This window comes from Thamnophis elegans, chromosome 2, assembly GCF_009769535.1.
Source record: "Thamnophis elegans isolate rThaEle1 chromosome 2, rThaEle1.pri, whole genome shotgun sequence".
Lineage (NCBI taxonomy): Eukaryota > Metazoa > Chordata > Lepidosauria > Squamata > Colubridae > Thamnophis > Thamnophis elegans.
In genome coordinates this window covers 38,174,146-38,197,988 of record NC_045542.1, presented here as the reverse complement: position 1 = coordinate 38,197,988, position 23,843 = coordinate 38,174,146, and the positions used below count along the sequence as shown (strand labels likewise).

The 23,843-nt window shown below is 40.7% G+C and overlaps 1 protein-coding gene across 1 annotated transcript in view; it reads left to right on the top strand.

The window, feature by feature from the left end:
• Window positions 1-23,843, top strand: part of CACNG4 (calcium voltage-gated channel auxiliary subunit gamma 4) — a 95,605-nt gene that overhangs the window by 58,308 nt on the left and 13,454 nt on the right. The window contains exon 2 of the mRNA XM_032211509.1: window positions 22,751-22,834. Coding sequence (XP_032067400.1) covers window positions 22,751-22,834 — 84 coding nt within the window. The remainder of the gene's footprint in view (window positions 1-22,750; window positions 22,835-23,843) is intronic.

Below are 23,843 nucleotides of genomic sequence, written 5' to 3'. Positions count from 1 at the left end.
GGGGTCGGTCTTGTCCCCCCTCCTATTTAACATATACATGAAACCGCTGGGCGAGATCATTCGGAGGCACGGGATAAAGTATCACCAATATGCGGACGATACTCAACTGTATCTGTCCGCCCCGTGCCAACTCAATGAAGCGGTGGACGTGATGGAACAGGGTCTGGAAGCTGTTAAAGACTGGATGAGAGCAAACAAACTGGTGCTCAACCCAGACAAGACCGAGTGGCTGTTGTGTTTTCCTCCCAATAATTTGACCACCGTACCATCAATCAGGCTGGGGGGACAAAATTTATACCCCTCAGATAGGGTCCGCAACTTGGGAGTCCTCCTGGATCCACAGCTGAGTTTTGATCACCATCTATCGGCTGTGACCAGGGGGGCATTTGCCCAGGTTCGCCTGGTGCGCCAGTTGCGGCCCTACCTGAATCGGGAGGCTCTCACGACAGTCACTCGAGCCCTTGTGATCTCTAAGCTGGAATACTGCAACGTGCTCTACATGGGGCTGCCCTTGAAGAGCACCCGGAGACTTCAGCTAGTACAGAATGCGGCCGCGCGAGTGATTGTGGGCGCACCTCGGTTCGCCCACATAACACCTATCCTCCGCGAGCTGCGCTGGCTGCCTGTGGATCTCCGGGTGCAATTCAAGGTCTTACTTACCACCCATAAAGCGCTCCATGGTAGTAGATCTGACTATTTGAGAGACTGCCTTCTGCCAATAACCTCCCTGCGTCCCATCAGATCGCATAGAGCGGGCCTTCTCCGTATTCCATCCGCCAGTCAGTGCCGACTGGCGACTACCCGGAGGAGAGCCTTCTCAGTTGCTGCTCCGACGCTATGGAACAATCTCCCCGTGGAGATTCGTACCCTGACCACAGTCCAGGCCTTCCGTACAGCCCTCAAGATCTGGCTAGCCCGTCAGGCCTGGGGATAAACTCTTCCGCCCCTCCCGAATGCTGAGAGAATGTTGTGTTTTTAGTATTTTTCAGTTATTGCACATTTCTTTTTATGTTTTGTCTTCACTCCCCTTCCTCGTTATTGTAAGCCGCCCTGAGTCCCCTCAGGGAAAAGGGCGGCCTATAAATGCTATTAAAATCTGAAAATCTGAAATCTGAAATCTGGTATTTGTAGTAGAAAAGCAAATATGATGAATATCTTGAAGAAGGAATTATGCTCTCACCATCCTCCATATAGCTTCTTTTGTATCTGCCCACTATTAGAGGTGATATTCAGCCAGTTCTGACAGATTCTGGAGAACTGGTAGCGGAAATTTTGAACAGTTCGGAGAACCGGAAAATAGGCTCCCCCCCCCCCCAGCTGATCTCCTTTTGTTGCCCTGAACAGGACAACGGAGCTGGAAAGCAAGATAGTGGGGTGGGGAGGGAATGGGGATTTTGCAGTATCCTTCCCCTGCCATGCCCACAAAGCCATGCCCACAGAAGTAGAAAAAAATTGAATCCCACCACTGCTCTCTATCAATCAAACCATAGACAAACTAGGCTCCAATTCAGCAACAATTATCTGGGGAAAATGCTGGTGAGGAAGTTATGGGGGAGAAAACAGTATTCACTGATTTAAACATAGGATTCTATATTGAATGACAAACTATTTTCAGAGGACTCTGTGTGATATTATTTTATTGGGATGTGCTTTCCTAGATTTTCTTCTTGTGTGTTTTCCTTTTTCATTTCTGATTAAACAAAGCAACAGACACTTAGAGAAGCCATGAACTTCTCTAGGTGTCTTAGAACAGCCACTTTGCAGATAATGTACCTGAAACTATTATTTATTGAGAAGGTAAAGGGGGTAGAACTGTATCTGCTACTTTGATCACCTTGGAAAAAGTGTGGGATATTTAAAAAATCAACCTCTTCCCCAAATTATTTTAAAATATGGATAACCTATCTTTTAAAAGACATAATTGCATTGGAATCAATGCTCTGTGTAAAGAGTCACTTTCTATCATGGCAAATGAAGGAGAAATATCACACCACAAGATTAAGACCAAAGAAAGTATTTTTTAACAAAAACAAAACAACACGTACAAAAAACTTTCCTCAATTTTGTCAAGCATGTTGTTTGGTTACAAACTTTTGTGCATCAGTTTTTACAATTAAAAATAAGATTACTGGTTATCCATCAAACATAACTAAATACATCATTATCATTGAGCTTTATGTGTTCAGGTTACCGCTAATATTAATCATCCATAGAGTATACAATACTTATAGTGTGGCATATTCAACTCCAGAAATAGTTTTCCATTGTTAATCCAAGTAGTTATTGAACATTTCAATTCATATATGTATCAATTATTCATTACATCATCATTAGTCCATTTAACATATAAAAATCTTTCCAGTATAACATGGTCAATACTTGCATAGGGTTCAAATCATCCCACTCTTATACATTAAATACATTATTGTCCTTTATCTATCATATGATCAAACACTTTATTTCATAGCAAAAAACTTTCATAACAATGACTATAACTTTCTGGTAGTACATAAATAAACAATTTCATTTCCAGGGTTTTTTTATCTAACCATTGGTAAAACAAATCCCAAACCTTATAAAATTGCTCATCCTCCTGTTCTCTAATTTCAAATGTAAGTTTACTCATTTCAGCAAATTCTATTATTCTCCTAATAGTTTCCCTCTGTGTTGGTGTTTTCTCATTTTTCCAATTTTTTGCAAATACAATTCTAGCAGCTGTTAAAACATTTACAATCGGGCTTCCTGGGGGCGTGGCCTGTTGCCGAGGAGGGCTCCACCGAGCTCCTCAGAGATCTGGTCTGTATATCTAAATAAGATCATAGATAGCACCCCTTTTTGGCTAAGAAAGGGGCAGGGAGGATAGCTCCGTAGACTAGGGTCTATTCGTAAGCCACAGCCTTTTTCTTTTTTTTGGCTGTGGAAGAGATTAGATCCAGCCGAAGCGGAGCTTTTATCTCCGGCCAGTTCTTCTCAGCTGCCTTTTTTTTTTTTTTTGGCAGCCCCAGACAGGCTAGCCCCCCCCAGGACAAAACAAAGTTTTCTCAAGCTAGATTTGATACGGGAGGGTACCACCCCTGTGAGATTTATGCTTTTATTACTATCTTAAATACCAGCACCATTCGTCTTAAAGACTTCTTTGTTTAAATAGACTTCAAAATGGCGATTTCTCTCCGTGGATGATTACTGGATGTACTTAGCCGGGTTTATCTTCCTGCAGACCGCTCCTTAACAAAATAAACTCTTTTTCTTTGGAAATAGAGGGGAGCGAAGCGCCGCTTACTTGTTTATTTATTATGGCACCCAGATCAAAGAAGCGTCTTGCTACAAATGTGTCTAAAGAATTTAAAGAATCTTTTTTGGAAACACAGCCTTTGTCTCCTACGCCCTCTACTGGAGAAGTTTTAACACAGGAATATCTCTTTAAAATATTTAATACCTTTAAGCAAGAAATTAAGGAATTTGTATTGCAACTTTATGATGATCTAAAATCTAAAGTTAATCAAATGAAGGTGAATACGTTTGCAGCCGTGTCTGCTCTGTCAGATTACTCTGCTGAAATAGAGAACAAATTGGAAAGTCTGGAGAAGGCTAATTTTAACTTGACTACCAATATTCAAATTTTACAAGAAAAAATTAGAAATAACGAAGAACAGCTTATGATGCTAAATTTTGATAGGGAGGCATTTTCAATAAGAGTCAGAGGATTCCGTGAAAAGGAGCAAGAGAATTTGAAACAGACCTTTGCTGAAGCCTTCAGCCATGCGCTGGGAAGCCCGGGACGTAACTTTGATGGGCAGATTCGGAAAATCTATCGCCAGAACTCATTGATAGCGGAACAGCGACAGCTCCCGAGGGACATAATTATACATTTCTCTACAAAAGAATCTAGAAACGCGATTGTGCAAAAGTTTTATAATAACAGTCTCCGAGTTGATGACCAGGACGTGATTGTCTTCAAAGATATACCTTTTCAGATGTTGAAAGCAAGAAGGGACTACACTTTTTTAACTAAAGAGCTTAGGAGTCAACAGATTCGATACAGATGGGAGGCCCCTGCCGGCATCACGGTTACATTTGAGAATCAAAGATTTCGTCTTAACTCTGTTTCGGAGGCTCAAGATTTCTATTGTAGGATTCTGAAGGCGGGACTTCCTGACGCGCTTGGAAGAGAGGAGAGACAAGCGGAAGGAGAAAGCAAACGGCTGGCCATGCGGCTGCAAGATGGAGGGGGTAGCCCCTCCTCCCTCGGAGAAGCAGAAGAACGCAGATCGAGAATTTAGATACTTCAAAAGACTTCTTAAAGTTGAGGACTGAATGGGGGTTTGAGACCTCTCTCCGGTAGAAAAAGTGGACTAATTTTTATCAGAAGGGAAAGCTGGGTGAAACTACTTTGAGTTAGATTCTAAAGTAACGTTAGTATAAATTTGATAGTGGTTAAAAGAATGCTGAATGATTTATGTTGTTTAAACTTTGTTAGATGGGACTATTTTAAAATAGAAGGTTAACTGACTCTTGCTGAAAGTATTATTTGAATATGATCCATGCTATTTAACTTTTATTTGAAGGGAAAGTTGGTTGCAATAGTTCTGAGTTATTTTTCAAATAAACGCTAGTATAAATTTGATAGTGGTAAATATTAGACAAGCAAGAGATGAGGGTAAAATGCATGTGGAATGAACTACGTTATTTGAGGTAAATATCAGACAAGCAAGGGAAGAGGGCAAAATTTATGTTGTTTAAAGCTTATTAGAACAGGAAGCCGCTTGGGATTATCTTAAGATAACTGTAAAAAGAATGCGGAATGATTTATGTTGTTTAAACTTTGTTAGAAGCGACTACCTTAAAATAGAAGGTTAACTGACTCTTGCTGAAAGTATTATTGGAATATGTGGAATGATTCATGCTACAAATCGCTCTGAGTTATATCTTAAACAAATGGTAGTATAAATTTGATAGTGGTAAATATCAGACAAGTGGGGGATGAGGGTAAAATACATGTGGAATGAACTAAGTTATTTAAATCCTATTAGAAGGGGAAGTCGGTTGGAATTATCTTAAGATAGAAATTGATTCCTGTGTAAGGTAATATCTGATCTACGCTGCTTAACCTTACTAAGAAGGGGAAATCTGGTTAGATTATTTTGAATTATTGTTTGAAAAAGGGGTAAAGAAAGATCATTTACGTTGTTTAAATTTTACTAGAAGGGAAAGTTTGATTACTTGTCTGTAAAGTTATATTTGAATATATGGCATGAACCACGCTGCTTAAATCTTATTGGAAGGGATCATGAGGTTTAGGAAGGGAACGGGAGAGCCTACAGAAGGTCGGGGTAAATAGCAAAGAAGTAAGAGATGAGAATAAAACATAGATAGAATGATTTATACTATTTAAGCATAGATAAAGATGGCGGGCTGAGATCAACACAAAGAGTGGTTTTTTTTTTTTCTTTTTTCTCTTTTCTCTTTTTTTTTTCCTTTTTTTTTCTTTCTCTGCTTTTCTTTTTTTTTTTTTTTGATATATTACTTTTATTTTTTAATCCATATGTATACAAGATATTTTAGATAGAAGGTAGTGCCAGGTGTGGGCCCTGGGAAGTCGGGAGGATTAGGGATGGGGATTGTGGGGGGTGGGGTGGGGGGGTGTTAACATAGTCTTAACAAGAACAAGAATGTATTTATATACGGTGGTTCTTTTTTTTATTATTATTATTATTATTTTTTTCCTTGGTTCATTTTACTTTTATCAGATCAAACAACACTCGAATAAAGGCATACACCAAGGAGGGAGGTAGAGGGAAGGAAGAGGGAGGAGTAAGGAAGGAGTAAGGGGAATGTAAGGAGTAAGGGGAATGTAAGGAGGGTGTCTGGGGAGTAAGGGGAGAAGGAAGGTTTGAGGGGAAAGGGAAGTAGGAGGGGAGTGTTAGAGGGAGAAAGGAAAGTTGGAGGGGGTAGATGGGGTGTATGGAGGATGCAAGGGTTAGGTGGGGTTGTGAATGATGAGTTGTGTTTCCTTTTTACTTGTTCGTTTTATTCCCTTTTTCTTTTTTTTTTCTTTTTTTTCTTTTCTTATAGTAAATACCCTGTATATAAATGATTGCAAATGGAATGTGAAAATTGAATAAAATATTTTGTAATAAAACATTTACAATCAAATATTTCAAGTCTTTATTGTATGTTTCTGATATGATTCCCAATAAAAAAAAGTTCTGGTTTTAAGTCTATGTTTAAGACCAGTTTTAATCAGGACACCCAAGAAAAGTATCAAGATAGATCAATAATCTGATTTAGAGACGCTTTGTTAAATACTGAATTAGTATAATTTCTAGTGCATCACAGTGTTGAAGACAATGACGCTGCTCATTAATAGTTACAGAGCTGTTCCTTCATTTCTTTTGATTACCAGGTTTGGATAGATAGGTACTTTATCTGAAGCGTGAAGAAGCTGTTAAAGATCAGAGCTCCTGTGCTGCCATTTTAATTCAAAAATCCATCAATAATATATCGCCCACTTACTTTTCTCTCCTCAGTTTGAAAGCATTTGATAGTTGAAATGGTTCCAGCAGTGATGTACAGTCAGGGGAGGCAGAGCCTTACCACTGTCATCATGAAAAGAAAAAAAAATGTAAATGGAAAAAGGCTGAGGTAGTTGCTGCCAGAGTCACAGAGGATGACTCTGCTTAGTGCTTAACTGTTTAAAAAAGCCTCTAAAAAACGCCCTCTACAGGAGAAGGCAGGAGAACCACGTGCCTCATCTAGTCTGACTTTATGATCACTCGAGCAGAGTTAAGCAAGGGTTAAAAGCCGAAAAATTCCTGACGTAGGTGAGGCACGTCGTTCTCCTGCCTCCTTCTGTAGAGGGCGTTTTTTTTAGAGGCTTTTTTAAACAGTTAAGCAGAGTCATCCATGGCAACTCCGGCAGCAACTAGCTCAGCCTGACCTCAGCTCTTGCCTTTTTCCTTTTACATTTTTTTTCTTTTCTTGATGGCAGGCAAGAGCAGAGTTGAAAAATCCTCTATGAAACAGCTGGAAAAGGTACGTGTACGTGTGGGTTGGAGGGAGGGGAGGAATTCAAACTTAATCCTCCTGGTGCAACTTTGTGTGTTTGTGTGTGTGTGTGTGTGTTTGTTTGTTTGTTTGTTTGAGAGAGAGAGAGTTGTGAAGAGAGGGAAGGGGATAGGAGAGACAGGGAGGGCAGCCCACCAGCTCAGGCGGGCAAAAGTCACTTCCTTTCGCCCACCTCTGTGTCCATGGCAACCTGCCAGCTCAGGCGGGCGAAAGTCACTTTCTTTCACCCGCCTCTGTGTCCGTGGCAGCCCACCCGCACAGGCGAAAGACCCGCCTTGGCTGGTGGGCTGCCGCAGGCACAGGCGGGCGAAAGAAAGTCTTTTTTCCCGGCCTGTGCTGGCGGGCTGCCGCGGACACAGGCAGGTGAAAGAAAGTCTCTTTCACTGGCCTGTGCTGGCGGGCTGCCACTTTCTTTTGCCCGCCTGTGTCCGCGGCAGCCCGCCAGCAGAGGCGGGTCTTTTGCCTGCCTGTGCTGGCGGGCTACCGTGGACACAAGCAGGCAAAAGAAAGTGGCAGCCCTCCAGCACAGGCAGGCGAAAGAAAGCGCTTTAGTCAGTGTGGTGTCCGTGGAGGGGAGAGAATGAGCAGGCATTCTCTCCTCTTCCCCAACACCCCACTGACTAAAGCGCTTTCTTTCACGCACCTGAGCTCTGCCGCGAACACAGGAAGGCTAAAGAAAATGCTTTAGTCAGTGGGGTGTCGGGGGAGAGGACTGCCTCACCAGCCATAAACCTCACTGCACATCACTGGGTTCCAGCACCATGTAAGTTAGTAGGGTGAGGGAAGACTTTTTTTTTAAATCAGTGCAGCATTTTGTACCTACAATACAGCACATTAAACTTAGTTTGTTCTTGTATTGCTTACTGGCAATTATATGGATGAAGTCATTTTACAGGCATTAACCAAAATCGGAAGTGTTTCTGCAAATAAATTAAATAACTATATGCTGCTTCTAATGTGGAGACCAATGAGCAAATCACATGCTTAAAAGCTCTGCTCTGAAGCTTTGCACAAAAAAGGAAGCTTGTCTGATGAATAATTAAAACTAAAAGGGCACATGCTGCCTCTTTGCTGCCATTTGTTCATGTTTTCAGCATCAAAGCTTGCATTAAAAAAGCACATTTTAGGCCAAAGTTTACAGTAAAATAGGGTCCTTTAAAACAGGACTTGTTGGTAATACGCAGTCAGCTGTTGTTTCCCTTGTTAGCTTTAATGGTTTAATTTCACTGTCAGGTTTAGGGAACTGAAGGCTGGAATTGCAGACTGCTAATTACTATGTGCAGGAACAAAGCACATGCATCTAGTGATTCATGAGAACGCAGCAAGACATTATCAGGCAGAGAGTAGTGGCCAAAGATCTTTGCACACATTTCCATACTCATGATCATCACAAAAAAAATATCATATAAAAAGGAAACCAAAGATGAAAGGCTTTGTTTAAACCTCTCTTCCTCCTTAGTTAGAGATTTCTCTCTCTTAATGCCTCTTCTTCAAGCCCTGTTTGATGTATGATAGAATTTACATACTGTACCTTGGACAGTTAGTGCCCCAGCTTCATCTACTCCTAACTTCTCTGAATAATAAGTAGCCTAACTAGAACTCTTCTTTTAAAAAGGTTGGGAAGTAGGTTTTACAATTTCTTTTTAGTTTGCAGCATCAGAATGTATTGTGGTTCAAAAACCAACTACACACACACACACAAACACACACACACACATACAGACAGGCAAACACCTGGAATAAATCTTGCTGTGCACATACATCTAAAACTAAGTGTTAGAAGCCAACAATCAGCTACACTTTGGTGCTGTGATTTTTTGTAGACTTTTTGCAGCTTTGTCAGGAGGAAGGAAACGGCACCAGATACTTTCTTTTTACTCTGTGTTTTGATTTCTGAGAATAGGGGAAAAGACCTTAGTTTATATTTTCAAAGGAGGAGGAGAGGAAGATACAGAAGATACAGAGTTTGCAAACTTCCAAGATGTTATGTTACCATCAGAGAGGATTCTGGAAAGAAGCAGTTGAGTAATGGATTTGCTGGTGAATAGTCAGAGTCCTACCATGGCTGAAATGGACTAGGCAATACTACTAGCTGTTGGTCAATTGGTTTTTATTCAGAGTAACATATGCTAGTATAGCTAAATCTGAATTGAACTAGTGACTCTAATTAGGAATTAGAACATGGATGAGACTAGGATGCTAAAGAGTTCAACACTACATCCCGTCTTGGGGATATGAGCTTTATGATCCTACAGCCAGGCTTGAAGATGATAGAAAATAAGATCAGGGGTTTACCTATCAGAATAACTAGGCATCACCATCTCTACAGTCTGCAAGCAGACTGTACCATGCAATTAATTAAACTTTTTTCTTAGAACTAGAATGGTAAATAGGAGCAGACGTATTACGGTAATTAGATCTTGTGGGGGGTGAACAAATGTTAGGAACAACCATCTATTAGATGCACATCATATTACAGGAGGATAAATTTACCTAGAATGCTTTTAAGAGCAAACAGTTTTACACTTGTTTGGTACTTTTAGACTCTCAAAATATCATTTGGCAGGCAAAAAATTCTGTACTAAATAATGCAAACAATTAATGTTGAGGCTGATTATAAGTGAAAGCATTTGTCTACTTTAATAAGGCTTGGTTAATGTCCAAATGGTTTGCTTTGCTTTGCTTTTTGATATTACTTATCTTTCTGAATTTGAATAAAGGAGACTAATCTGGAAAGAATATGGTCTCAAAAGTCACAAGCAAGCTTATGTGACTGGGGCTGGACTAAAATTTGATTGTCCTGCTCCTAATCGAACATCTTCAGTACAACAGGCTCTGTAGGCTTAAACATTACAGAGAAAAGCTTTCATATCATGCAGGTATTGGAAAAAGTGGAGTTATTCCAGGGCAATGCTTTTGGAGTATTTTATTTCCCTTCCCACCTTCTCCTTGGGGATGTCAGCTTTTGCTCAGATTTAGTGCCAACGCTACCCGAGGAAATAAAACTTCAGTAATCAAAACAGTTTTCCAATCTCTTCTTAAAAACCTCCAGTGTTGGAGCATCCACAACCTCTGGAGGCAAGTTGTTCCAATGAATAATTGTTTCTGTCAGGAAATTTTTCCTGAGTTCTAAATTGGATCCCTCCTTGATTGGTTTCCACCCATTGCTTCTTGATGGATGGATATTGTTGCGACATATCTTCCTTCCGCTTACCCAGGACTATTTGGAAGACATATTTTGGAATCTGATGTGGCTACATCAAGTTTGCAGGAAGGAAACGTAACAGAATCCCTAGTAAAGACTGAAAGAGAGAGAGATTGCCACTGCCAGACTCGGCCGTCACACAAACTGGAAGCCAAAAGCAAAAATGACAGGTGGTTGAGGCCTGTATGCAGGGGAGGAAAAGTCTTGAAGTATTATTTCATCTTGCTGCAATCCAGCTGGCGCAGGCAAAGTCAATGTGAGATGCTAAAGAGTGTTTGAAGTCTATGAATTGTAAAAAAAAAAAAAAGTGGGTGGGGGGAGATGTGAAGTGAAAAGAACAGGAATGAAGATAAAACAGCTTCTGTCAAGCAGGCTCAGCAGCAGAAAAGGTTCATCAGGAGAATTCAATCCAGCAATGAGGGAAGACTTTTTTTCCAACCTCCTTTCGCAAAAACTACAAAGAAACAGCAGAAGGAAGGAAATAGATCAGCATTAGAAGTAGTTCTGCAGGACAACTCAGGCATTTTGGGGTCACAATTCTCATAGTTAAAAAGCAAGGATATATTCTGTAAGATGCAGGAGACTGGAATATACAAGAAAGCTGCATGTTGGGTTTCTTTATCAAATGAGCAATTTGAGAATACCACTAGTTTTGATAATAAATGGAAATATCAAACAGCTGGTCACTTTTTAACCCAGGGTTAATAGTATGGAAAGTTACATAGGTTTAGGTCTGTGATGGCGAACCTATGGCACACGTGCCACAGGTGGCACGCGGAGCCATATTTGCCGCCACGCGAGCCATCATCTCTGGTGTGCATGCGTGTGCTGGCCAACTGATTTTTGGCCTTCCGGAGAGCCGGGGGAGGCCATTTTAGCCCTCCCAAAGCTTCAGCAAAACCTCCAGAGTCTGGGGAGGGCGAAAAACAGGCCCAACCGACCAACCGGAAGTTAGGAAATGATCCATTTCTGGTTTCCAGAGGGTCTCTGAGGGGCCGGGGAAGGCACATCAAATTTTGGGTGTGGGCAGACAAGCGTGCGTGATAGTGTGCGCACACACAATTTTGGCATGCCTTTACAAAAAAATTCATTATAAGTGGTTAGGCTGATTAGTACGGGTCTTCTGAACTTGCCCAAGATTTGATTGAGTTCATAATTTGACTTTGAATAAGACTTCGGACACACACAAAAATGAGATAATTGTTACCATAACTAATTCATTCTTATAGCTATCCTATTGTTTAATTTTCAACAGGAATTCCAGGCTACAATGGGTTTAAAATCTGCTTATTCCATCTAGCTGGGCTTGGGGTGAAAATAAGATTCTATGTACCTTGCTGTAAGTAAATGTGTACTTACAAGGTTGCTGTAAGTAAATGTGAATGAGTGAATGACTAAGCTTTCCCAATATATTAAATTACAATATGAAGAACTGGATTTAATAGATTTGGTGAAACTATGGTATGTAATCAAAGATTTAAGGCCAAGTATACTGCACGAACCTTGCCAGTTGCAGTCTACTTGGTAACATATATTTAAATAAATTAGGACTTAGCATAATGGATGTACTTCCATTTGATTCAATAAGGAGAGGGATGAAAGAAGATTTCAAAATATGAGATATTATCTCTTGGTAATATTACTAAGAAGCCAATATTGCAATGGGCTTCATGTTGTCTTCTCTTCCACCCTTTTCCATGCATGCCTCAAATTTCTTTTTTAATTAAAAAAAATGGACTGAAGGAAAGTTTCTAAATCATTGGAAAAGTTAAAAGGAAAGATGTAGACGTGCTTACTTTTAAATAAAGTCAGTAATCTCCTTATATACAGTGAGCTATAACTAGTTTCTGAACAGGATCAACAATTTGACGATAAGCATCCAGTAAGCTGAAATTGTTGAGCATGGAATGAAGTGTTTGCAGCAAACATCATGAATAAATTTCATTGCATGTTGATACTCTTCTCAAGATAAAACAGCTTTCCAAAAACCCTGATTTGCATATTGACAAGAGTTAGCCAGGAACTGTGATTATTTCAAATGAAATAGCTTGTTTTGTTTAAGAATTTTAGGATGGGCTTAGATGAGTGTAATTATACTTTTCCGATGCAAAATGAATTATGTGTGAAAGGCGGTGGGATACAAATAGCAGTAGCACTTAGACTTATAGACAGCTTCGTAGTGCTTTACAGCCTTCTCTAAGCAGTTTACAGAGTCAGCAGCTTCCCCCAACAATCTGGGTCCTCATTTTACCAACCTTGGAAGGATGGAAGGCTGAGTCAATCTTGGACTGGTGAGAATCAAACTCTTGGCAGTTAGCCTGCAATACTGCATTCTGTATAAGTAAATAAATAACATAATTTGTAGAAGCACATTACTAGTTTGTCACTAAGGGATGAACTAGGTCTCTCTAATTCAAAGAAACCATTCCTGCAGCATAGTCCACAGTGTCTTATTTATATTACTAGAACTTTGGTGGATAGTAGATACTTAATAGTGGCATTAATTCACCCTGTAATTTTCATTCATAACATGATTTATTTGCAATACTGTGCTTGGAACCTTGTAGATTAATATAGATATAATATAGATATAACCAGGCATGTCTACCCCATGGCCCATGGGCTACATGCAGCCCTGGACAGCTAGTAATGCCGCCCCAAAGATAATAAAAAAATGTAAAGGAAGTTTGTTAGTTATATACTATACATTAACTATATTATATATTTTACATGTGGCCCAGGATAATTCCTCTTTATTCAATGCAATCAAAGCAAGCCAAAAGGTTGGACAACCATGATATATAATAAGAATACAAAAATATTGAAGCAAATGGACAGTACCCTAGTAGTCCAATAAGCAGACAACATGCTGAGTAGATATACAAGAAAAATACCTAGGAGGAGGAACAGAATAGATTATAGTGTAATTATAGTGTAATTATATTACTAACAGTGACGTTGCCCTACTTGGAGAACATTTGAAATGTTGATGAGTTTAAATATTTTGGGACACTGATATTTTTCTGTCATGAGAAAAAATAATATTTTATTTTTCAAAGACTTTGATTTTGGGGGATGGATGTTTTCTGCAGAAGCCAATTTTGATAGAAAAAAGCATGCCTCAAAGTGATGGAACAAAGGTATGTCTGTCTGTCTGAAATGTGGCATGGTTGTATTTCAGTTATCAATTTTCTGAAAGGCATTCCTCAGTAGTAGAATATTTAGTGAAGATTTTTATGCTTGGCTTATGAAAGACTAATGAAAGGAATTTTTGAAAATGCTCCATCTGCTATAACCAACAAAAAGAATATGCCATTGAGTTACATTGATTTATAATGGCTTTTAGAGAATGTTATTATATAAAACCCTGGTACAGGGCAAGAACTGTATTTCATTTCTATCAGTATCATAGCATTTGACCAGAATTGCATTCGAAATGCAAATATTTTCGATTGGGCCGATTTGAGGAAATGGTATAAAAGAAGATTTTGATATCAGGACAGTGGTTACGTTACAGTGTTGCCAGTTTGTTTGGTTTATTATAATGCCAGGCTTGAGAGCAATATCAAGGAGCAAATAAAATAGCAATAGCAGTAGATAAATAAGTAAATAAATGTTTGTCGTATTGGCTGTTTCCATGACACCTTGAACTTAATGGGAACAGTAATCTATGTGCAAATGGAAGGCACCAGCTTGAGGAAGACTGGATTCAGTCTAGCTCAAAGTTGTCAGAATATCACTAACTGATTATTGGCAGTGGAACCTAGAATTCTATTCAGATCAAAATTCTTTTTTTTTTCATTTTTTGAAAAAAAAAATAATTTTTTCATTTTTTGAAAAAAAAATCAAAATTCAATCTCAGGTGGAGATAAGAAAAGAAAAATCAGGCCTACGTATAAATAAAATAATGATAATAATAATAGATAAGCACGTGCAGCATAACACCTCAGGCATAACAATTGTCAAAAAGAAAGAAAAAAAGTCTGGATAGTGGATATGGCCGAACCTAAAGAGAGCAGAATAGAAAATAAAGAACTGGGGAGTGGGGGGGGGGATCACAATACAAGGACCTGCAAGTAAAAATAAAACCATTATGAAAAAGAAAGCAAAGATAGTATGAACAGTGATGGCACCTTGGATGTAATCCCAAAACAACTTGAACATTAGTTAAATATCATCAGCATTGACAAAATCATTTTCAGTCAATTACAAAAGGCACTTGGAACAGCTTATGTCTTGCAATGATACCTTTAACAGGACAGATGAATAACAAGGCCGAATGGAATTTGGCGGCAGCCCCCTTAAGGGTCCCACCTTTTTTGGGGAGGCTCTCAACCCTCTCTGATCAAGTACAATGGTAATAATAATAATAATAATAACAACAACAACAACAACAGCAACAAACTGGTGGGAACATCAGCCTGAAAAAGTCACCGAAAATCAGATGGTCAAGATCTTGTGGGATTTCCGTATACAAACAGACAAAATACTGGCGCATAATACACCAGACATCACACTGGTTGAGAAAAATAAGGTCACAATCATAGACATCGCAATACCAGGTGATAGCAGGGTCGCTGAGAAGGAACATGAAAAAATCGCAAGATACCAGGACTTAAAAATCGAAATTCAACGACTATGGCACAAACCAGCAGTGGTAATTCCAGTGGTAATTGGCACACTGGGTGCTATTCCAAAAGCACTGGAATTACATTTAAAACAGTTAAAAATTGACAAAATCACCATCAGTCAAATGCAAAAAGCCGCACTGCTTGGATCTGCACGCATATTACGAAAATACGCTACGATGTCCTAGGCCCCTGGGTGGAGCCCGACTAGTAACCAATGCCAAATCCGGCGAAACAACTGGCCGCTGTGATACAATTGTGTAATAATAATAATAATAATAATGATGATGATGATGATGATGATGATGATGATGATGAACTAACTCAAAAACAAAAAGAATTGAAGGATAAGATCATGGAGCATTTTCTGCTTAATGAGGAAAGGCAACGTTTACCATCACTAAAAACTGTGCCTAAGAAAATTTTGGCCTCTATCATGAAAATGGTTAATGCAGTGTTTTCAACAATTGAATCGGGATCCATCTTGGAAACGAACCAGTTAATGTACAGCGCAGCTATAATAGTCACTAATGAACTAGGCACTAAAATCAAAGTACCTAGTCACACAACAGAAAAAGCATCAAAGCCAAAGTGGAAAATCCGATTAGAACAAAAAGTCAAAAAATTAAGGGCAGATGCTAGTAACTTAAAGAACATGCATGAGCAATGGCTTAAAAACAACAAAACCATAGATCGGCTAATCAGAAGATATAGATTGGATACAAGAAACATCAATGAAGCTGTAGAGATTGTAAAACAGCAGATAACAGCAACAGCTAGAAAAATTGAAAGATATGAGGCACGAATCATCCAATATAAACAAAATCAGCAATTTCGATCAGACCAACGGCGTTTTTATCAAAGCCTTAATGTGAATGGTGACACCAAAAGTGAAAAACCAGAAAAGCAGGCCACAGTTGAATTCTGGAAAGAATTGTGGGAAAATGCAAAGGACTACAATAAGAAAGCAAAGTGGATACATGACTTTGAGAAAAGCATTGGCAACAAACAAATGCAAGTATTAGAAATAACAACTGAGATGGTCAAAAACCGAGTAAAAAAGGTAAAGAATTGGACATCACCTGGAAAGAACCAATTACATGGTTTCTGGCTCAAATATCTGACCAGTTTACATGCAATATTGGCCAGGCAACTGAATGAAATTTTACAAAAGGGCCAAATTGATGAATGGTTGACAACTGGAAAAACAAACTTTATTGAGAAAGATGCAACTAAAGGAACAACACCTGAAAACTACAGACCAATAACATGCTTGCCAACAACCTTCAAATTACTCACAGGCATTATTGCAGATAACATGATGGATTATTTGGAAACAAACAACATCTTGCCAGTAGAGCAAAAAGGCAACAAAAGAAGGAGCAGGGGCACAAAAGATCAGCTCCTAATTGATAAAATGATATTAGAAAATTGTAAGAACAGAAAAACGAACTTGAATATGGTCTGGATTGATTACAAAAAAGCATTTGACTCACTGCCACATAGTTGGATCATAAAATGCTTAGAAACAACTGGCATTAGCAAAAATATTACATCCTTTACTGAAAAGACGATGAAACAATGGAGAACTGAGTTGGCAGTAGGGAATGAGATCTACAGAATGGTTAATATCAAGCGAGGAATTTTCCAGGGTGATTCACTTTCACCTCTTCTCTTCATCATTGCAATGATCCCATTATCAGTAATCTTAAAAAAAATGAAATTAGGCTACCAAACAGCTGAAAAAAATTTCGCATTTACTATATATGGATGATTTGAAACTGTGGAAAGTCAGAAATAGAAATCCAATCATTGACAAACACAGTCCGCTCCAGTGGGTGCTCATCCCTTTCAGAGGAGGGGGTTGGGCAACCCTCTTCAATCTCTCCACCCCCCAGTGGGGGTCCAGACCTATCTCGCATGGTGACTCACTCCGGCCCCCCAATGGGGCTGTTCCTTGGGAGCCCAGACAGGGAATGGTGACCGCGGACGCGAGTCTGTTTGGTTTGGGAGCCCTGGGGGGTTCCGGGTTGGCCCAGGCCAGGGGACTGTCTCTACTCTCCGCCACACCATGAATTGGTTGGACCTTGGGCGGCGTGCATAACCCTGCTTCTTCTCCGGACCTCCGTGGAGGGCCGTGACATGCTCTTTTTGGCAGACGATGTGACTGCCAAGGTCCACATATTTTGTCAAGGGGGGGGGTCTCTCCCAGACTCTTGGGCTGGAGGCCCTGGGGCTCGGCAACTAGGCGGAGCGGCCCCTGTCATCTTTGGGGTCAGGACTCATTCCGGCCTGTCCAACCTTCTGGCAGTCTGGCTGACCCGAGCGACCCTGGACAACGGCAAGTGGCTGCTCCACCCGACCTTGTTTCGGGAGATCGGTTGGAGGTTGGGCACCTCTGGAGAATTTCACCACACTGGAGAATTTGCACCTACTGGGCTTCTTTACCTGGTTTCAGAATGTCTACTGGCGGGCGGCACGGAAGCTTCCCGAAGCAAGTGGCCCCCGGGTCTGCTGGGAGCCTCTCCCCCCATTCCCCTTGTCCCCAGGATCCTCAGGAGGGGGGTAGCGAAGAGGGCCCTAGTGGTCTTCGTGGCTCCCTTTGTTGGCCCAGGAGGCCCTGGTTGGCAGATCCAGTCCAGCTGCCAGTGCCTTCCCCCTGGGAGGATTCCATGGGTAGAGATTGTCTTGCGTCAGGGAGTCTTGCTCCATCCGCAGCCCCAGGGGCTCCATCTGACCGCCGGGCTCTTGCACGGCGGCTCCTAGAAGGGGGGCTAAGCTGTCCGCCGGGGGTTATGCACACCGTCGGGGCTTCTCGGCACCCATCAGCACCTCAAAGTTATACCTCCACCGGGGCGGTTTTCATTAGGTGGTGTTCCCTGCAGGATATTGTCCCGGCCAGGGCCACTATTTCTCATGTCCTGATCTTTCCTTCAGGAGGACCTGGGCGGTGGGCTGTCCACATCTCTCTTCGCCGGCAGGTGGCAGCGCTGCCTTTGGTCTTGGGGGGTGGGGGATCTTCCCTTCTCTATCACGGTACACTGGTCAAGCGTTTTCTTCAGGGGGTTGCTATTTTCTGGCCTCCCCCTGTCCATAGGTTCCCTACAGGGGATCTGCCCCTGGTTCTCAGGGACTTGACGGGGCCTCCGTTCGAGCCTCTCCGTACTTTCATCTGAAATTCTTGTCCCTTAAGGTGGTCTTTCTGGTGGTGATTGCCTCAGCCCGGCGGATTTCAGGGCTGGGTGCTCTTTCATCCAAGGATGACCTTGACGTTTTCACCAGGATAGGGTGGTCTTTGCCTTGGCCCTACTTTTATCCCATAGGTGAACTCCCCCCTTTTCATAGGGCGTGGGGAATCTCTCTGCCCGATTTTTATCTGGGTCTGTCTAGTGATAGGGAGAGGCTCTGACTCCGTTTAGTCATTCATCGTGCTTTGCGCGTTTGTCTCCGCTGGTAGTAGGCTTTATTTGTCCCCGTCCCACCTGGGGCGTTGGTGGCCGAGGTGTCTTCGGCTACCATTAGCCGTTGGCCGCGTCAGGCCATCGTGGGCCTAGGGGGCGGCAGGTCGTCCTGTCCCATCGGGAGTCTCAGCTCATTCCCCTTGGAGGGCCGTATCCATGGCAGCATGGGCCTCTGGGGCTCTCTTTGAGGTCTTTGTCGAGCCACTACTTGGGTGGCTCCATCTCCCTTCATCAGTCTTTATAGTCTAAATGTGTTCGCCTTGGCGGCTGCTTTCCTTACTCAGAGGGTCCTGCAGAGGGTGGCAGCTGCTCCTTCTCTTGGGCCATAGCTGTTTTTGGGTTTTTTCCCTCCCTGGGACTAAGCTCTGGTATGTCCCACACGTGACCACTCCCTCTCTTCCACTGCAAAAAGAACGTTAGTCTTACCTGAACATGTCTTTTCAGGGGAAGAGAGAGAGTGGTCACGATCCGCCCTTTTAGGTTGTTGGGGCCAAGGGGAGGGCCGGGTGGTTCCCGGGTGGTTTTGTTGTTGGTTTTTTCGTTTCAGTTCTGTTGTTCGCCTTCAAGGAAACTGGGCAAGAGCGGAAGGCAGGAGTATTTAAGAAGTTTGTTCTCAGTCTTTGGACCAATCAGGCTTTGAGAATACCCACACGTGACCACTCCCTTTCTTTCCCTGAAAAGACACGTTCAGGTAAGACCAACATTCTTTCTACAGAGAGAGGTGTGGTAGCATGTAGTCTGGAGTCCCAGGCTCTTTCTTGGAAGGCAAAGAGACGCCAGAACTTGGAATATCTGGTAGGCAGGAAAAACGCAAGGACAGACCTTCCCTTGCAATTCACAGAGGATATCTATAGTTATGCAGCTAATTGATTTAGTCTGGCAAGATTCTGCCTGTAAGTTAACAACAATACAGGGAACTACTCAGTAGTAATTGCATATGTTTTGCTTGGTTCTTTGGGTCTTACATTAAGGTGCTGGTTTCTAGAATAATAGGGCCAGATTCTAAAGGCTAAAATCCTGTATAACAGCAACCTGGAGTGAGAAACCAAAATAAAACTCTATTTGGATGAACATAAGGAGTAGACAGGATTGTAGGAAGAAATAAGGGTAGAGATAGAAAGAGGTTGTGACAGGAGGACTCTGTAAATATAAACACCAATGGTTTAAAGAGGATATCAGGAAGCTGGCAGTTGAAAATAATAAAAGAGACCCATTTAAACTTAAGCAAAAACATGTTTCCTTGTTTGTTTACAGTATGTATAATCTGCCCCTTTCTTGATGAATGCTGGATAATGTGTAACTACAGAAAACAGTAAAAATCTTCAATAATTATGATGAGCACAATCCTTCAATCAACTGGGGAATATGTAAGATTGGGATTTTTTGTTCTCCTTTACTCCAGCCTAGAGCGTTTTCTATTTTTCCTACAGTTCTTTTGTGATTGCTCTAGTTTTATCAGCCTCCTTTTTGTTTCTGAGTCAAATGTATGGTGCGTCTTAAGATCATCACGTTGTTTTGATCAGATAACAGGTCACTTGCAACTGATTCTGAATGTTGATGTCACTCCTATTCCCCAACTGAGAATGTTGGTAATTAGACTAAGCTTTTCCATCACATTCATCTGTGGAAAGGGGATTCATAACAAGGTAAAGGATTGGGATGTGATTTTCCATTTTTTAATAAGCACAATGACACCATCACACTTGGGAGAAGCAGCCACAAGAAAAGAGCGTATTTGAAATGCAGTCGAGTTATTAACACAGCAAGAATCGAAGCTGATTGATATAACTCCAAATGCTTGCAATTATCTTCCCTGACATCTACTTACTAACAAATTTTCATAATTATGTTACCAGCATTTGCAGAATGCATTGATCAGCCGTTAAGCTCTCTGAATGGGCTCATAAGAAAGTGTGTAGTTTAGGGCAAGAAGCAAGCCCATTTCCATGACTTACAAAGCTGGTTTATTTCAATAGACATTTTAGGATCCGTATGTATTATATTTAACTGAAAATAGAAAAGAAAGGAGGATTATCTCCTCCGCCTTGCAGGAAGGGGTGGGGTGGGGGTAAGAGAGCACATGCTCCACACAAGGCTTTTTCATAAAACATAAAGCAACATTTGTCATTGCGCACAGATGCAGTTAGAGTCTCTTTCCAGTAGAAACCCTGTCTCATATACGGCTAAGACTTCAAAAGGCAGAGCATATGCAACCAGCAACATGTGGTCAGGCATATGGATAAGTATTCCAGCATTGCAGAATGTCAAGCAATAATTGATTGATGCAACTTTTTTCCTTCTGTGCATTTTTCCTCCTGGAAATATTATTTCCTAACTCACAGAGCAACTTCCTCTTTTCAATGTCTCAAAATCAGATGTGCAATCTCCTCCAGGTAGGTTTTTTTTTTCCAGATTTCCTCTTCCTCCAACCACTGTTTTCCCCTCGTTTCTCCATAAAGCAAATCTGTAATGCATCAAATCTCCACAAAGCACATCCGGTCAATTACCTTGGTGGGCATAACATGTGTATGACAACCTTCAACACCTCCTTACAGAATCTCACAAAACTGACATTTCATCTAGACATTTAAATTAAAGCCTCCTTGAAGGACGAGGGGGAAAAGGATAGTCTACTTCTGTCAGAAATCAAGAAGGAGAAGCTCAGATCAAAAGAGACCCGTTGTTTATGAGCTGAAAATGTGCAAATTATAACAGCAGATTGCCTGAGAAAGATTGGAAACAAGGATTTGAGAAAATTGGACACTGCGCAATATGTACTGGGCACCCAAACCAGGAGTTGTTATCATTATTATTGCTAAATTTATTGTTATTCGCTCCAAAAGACTGGCTGGTTGTATTATGGACTTGCTTGTTTTGTTTAGGTTGCTTGGCAATTGCTAAAGAGACCAGGAATTTCTTCTCCCAATACTTATATGGTACAATAAGGATGGTCAGTACAACCAAAAAGTTTGTTTATTCTTACGCATCTCTGACCCTTTCCTCACCCCATGTGTGGCCACATAAAGAAAGGAAGGAAATAACAAGGGGATACTAGAGAGACACAAAGTTCTTAGAGAAGGTCCATTTTCTCAAGACAATGGAGAACTAATCCCCTGGTAGATAATGAAATACTGCTCTTGACAAAACATTTTACTTTATCCAATCCCATTTTAGTTAAGTGAGTGATTGTGTGGCCTTAAAGAGTTGACACAACACACAATTTAATTGTTTACAGCACAGCTGTTGCGTACATCAACAATTCAATCCTATGCAATTTACCTTGACCATAAGGGGGATTTTCTTCTGAAGAGGCAGATACAGGATTGCTTGCTAATATAAACCAATTCTGCATATGCTCTAATCTAAAGTGAATATGTGTGGAGATCCTATCAACTAGTTTTAAAGAGTGAAAAAGCAAGTTGGCTCTCTTCTTTCATGAAAAATGTAGGCACAAAACCCTACATTTCTTGTTACTGGGTCCAATAAATTGTGCTTGAGGATTTATATTGCTCTTCACTAGGTAGGTGTTCCTAGATGGCAGAATGTCATTGAAACCCAATATGAGAGGGCACTTGTTTCCACTTAATCAACTCAATATGAGGTGACTGTAAAAAGACCAATTCCAGCTTGCATTATTAGGAAAGGAATGAAAAGATTTTGTGCTGGTGTTGTTCTGTTCAAGAAAAACCTTAAGTATGTTAGTCTCATGGGCCCTGGACCAGGGCACTAGCCAGGAAGTTTAATACTGTATAGATAACACTAAAAAAGAACAATTAAAAGAGACAGGAAATAATTTTCTTTTATTATTTTTATTATTTGTACTTTAAGACTTCTGAATATTCACATATTGGAAGGGAAGGAACATTATGAAGAGTTTATGGTCCAGATACACCATCAATTCAAAAAATATACAGTAAAATCCAAACATTTCAAGCATTATACAATGAAATTGAAAGCCATATTGGTATAGCAATTAAAGGCACAGAGGTAGAAACTCTTGTGGCCATGAGTTCTAGCAGAGGTGGGTTGCTGCCGGTTCAGCCGAGCCAGTAGTGGCGGTGGTGGGAGGCTCTGCCCACCAGTCCGGATGTTTCTGCACATGCACAGAAGTGTTGCACGCGCAAGCACAAGCGAACCAGTAGTAAACCAGTTAGCAACCCACCACTGAGTTCTAGTCTTGCTTTTGGACAAAGACAACAAGATGAGGTATGTTTGCATTAGCAGAATTATTTCTGTTTCCTTAACATGTGTCCCAAAATATTATTATAAATCACTTGTTGAATTCAAGGGACAATTCAAATACTTCAGAAATCTTGATTCTTTTGACTGAGTAAATCTCCAGGAAAATGCCCCCCTTCATTGATTTCTTTGGATGTTTTCTTCTTTTGCAGGGATATACAAGGGACACTGTTTTCGAATCAACCATTTCCCTGAAGACAATGACTATGATCATGATAGCTCTGAATATCTTCTCCGTAAGTTTTTTTTTTTTTAAAGCCAAAATTTATTTAAATAGGTATTGGTTCTTGGAAGAAGAGTTCTGTGTGATTTGTTTCTTTTTAGAAAAACAATCTGAATATAATGCTTGGATTTTCATGCATGAAAGTGATTACCATTGTATTAACACCCCCAGAAATTTTGAATCAATAATTTTGTCATTTTAATTAACAAGATTTCAATTTTACATTGTTGAAAATCCACTGGTATATCTGTACCAAAGACAAATAGCCCATAAAATATAAGCAGCTTGTGAAGGCTTTTGTACAACCCCAGAGTCTCTACCTATTTGGCTGCCAAATTTCTGTGGCTGGGTCCATTTGTTCTGGTTTTGGCAGAATCTCCTATGAAGAACCATAAAAGAAGTAACCAGCGGTGCCTCAGTGTAACAGCCTGCAATGAGAGAGGGGATAATTATGGCTATTTAGCGCCACTGTGGTTTCCATTTGCTTCCTTTATTTTGCAATAGACTTTACACAGTTTGCTATCAGGTTTCTGCTGCTGGATTCCACCATACATTTTAAGTTCCTAAATGTTTATATTCCAAGATCCTGAGAATAAAGTAACAGCCCTTGTTATTAAATGACTTCCCACTCATTAAAGAATTGCCCCACTCAACAGAGGTAGAGAGGGTGATAAGTGGGTTTGATCAACTGCTTTGAACAAATAAGTCATGACTGCATATATCTAAATCACACAGTATTTCTCACTGACCCAGGTCAGTTTGGGGCAAATCTGCAAAATCCCACCACCACTTATTCCCCAACATCAGTCTGTTTGTTCTTATCTTTGCTGCTTGTACACATTCCCCCCACACCAAGTAATAATCATTTATTGCTTCTGCTAGTTATTTATTTTTCTTTTATATTCTGATTATCCCTCAAAAAGATATACACGACATCAACTTCATGTTATCTCAGTGAGCCTCCTTCCTGATTTATCCACATTTGTATGCTTCCATTTACTGTTTTCCTCTCCTATGTTACA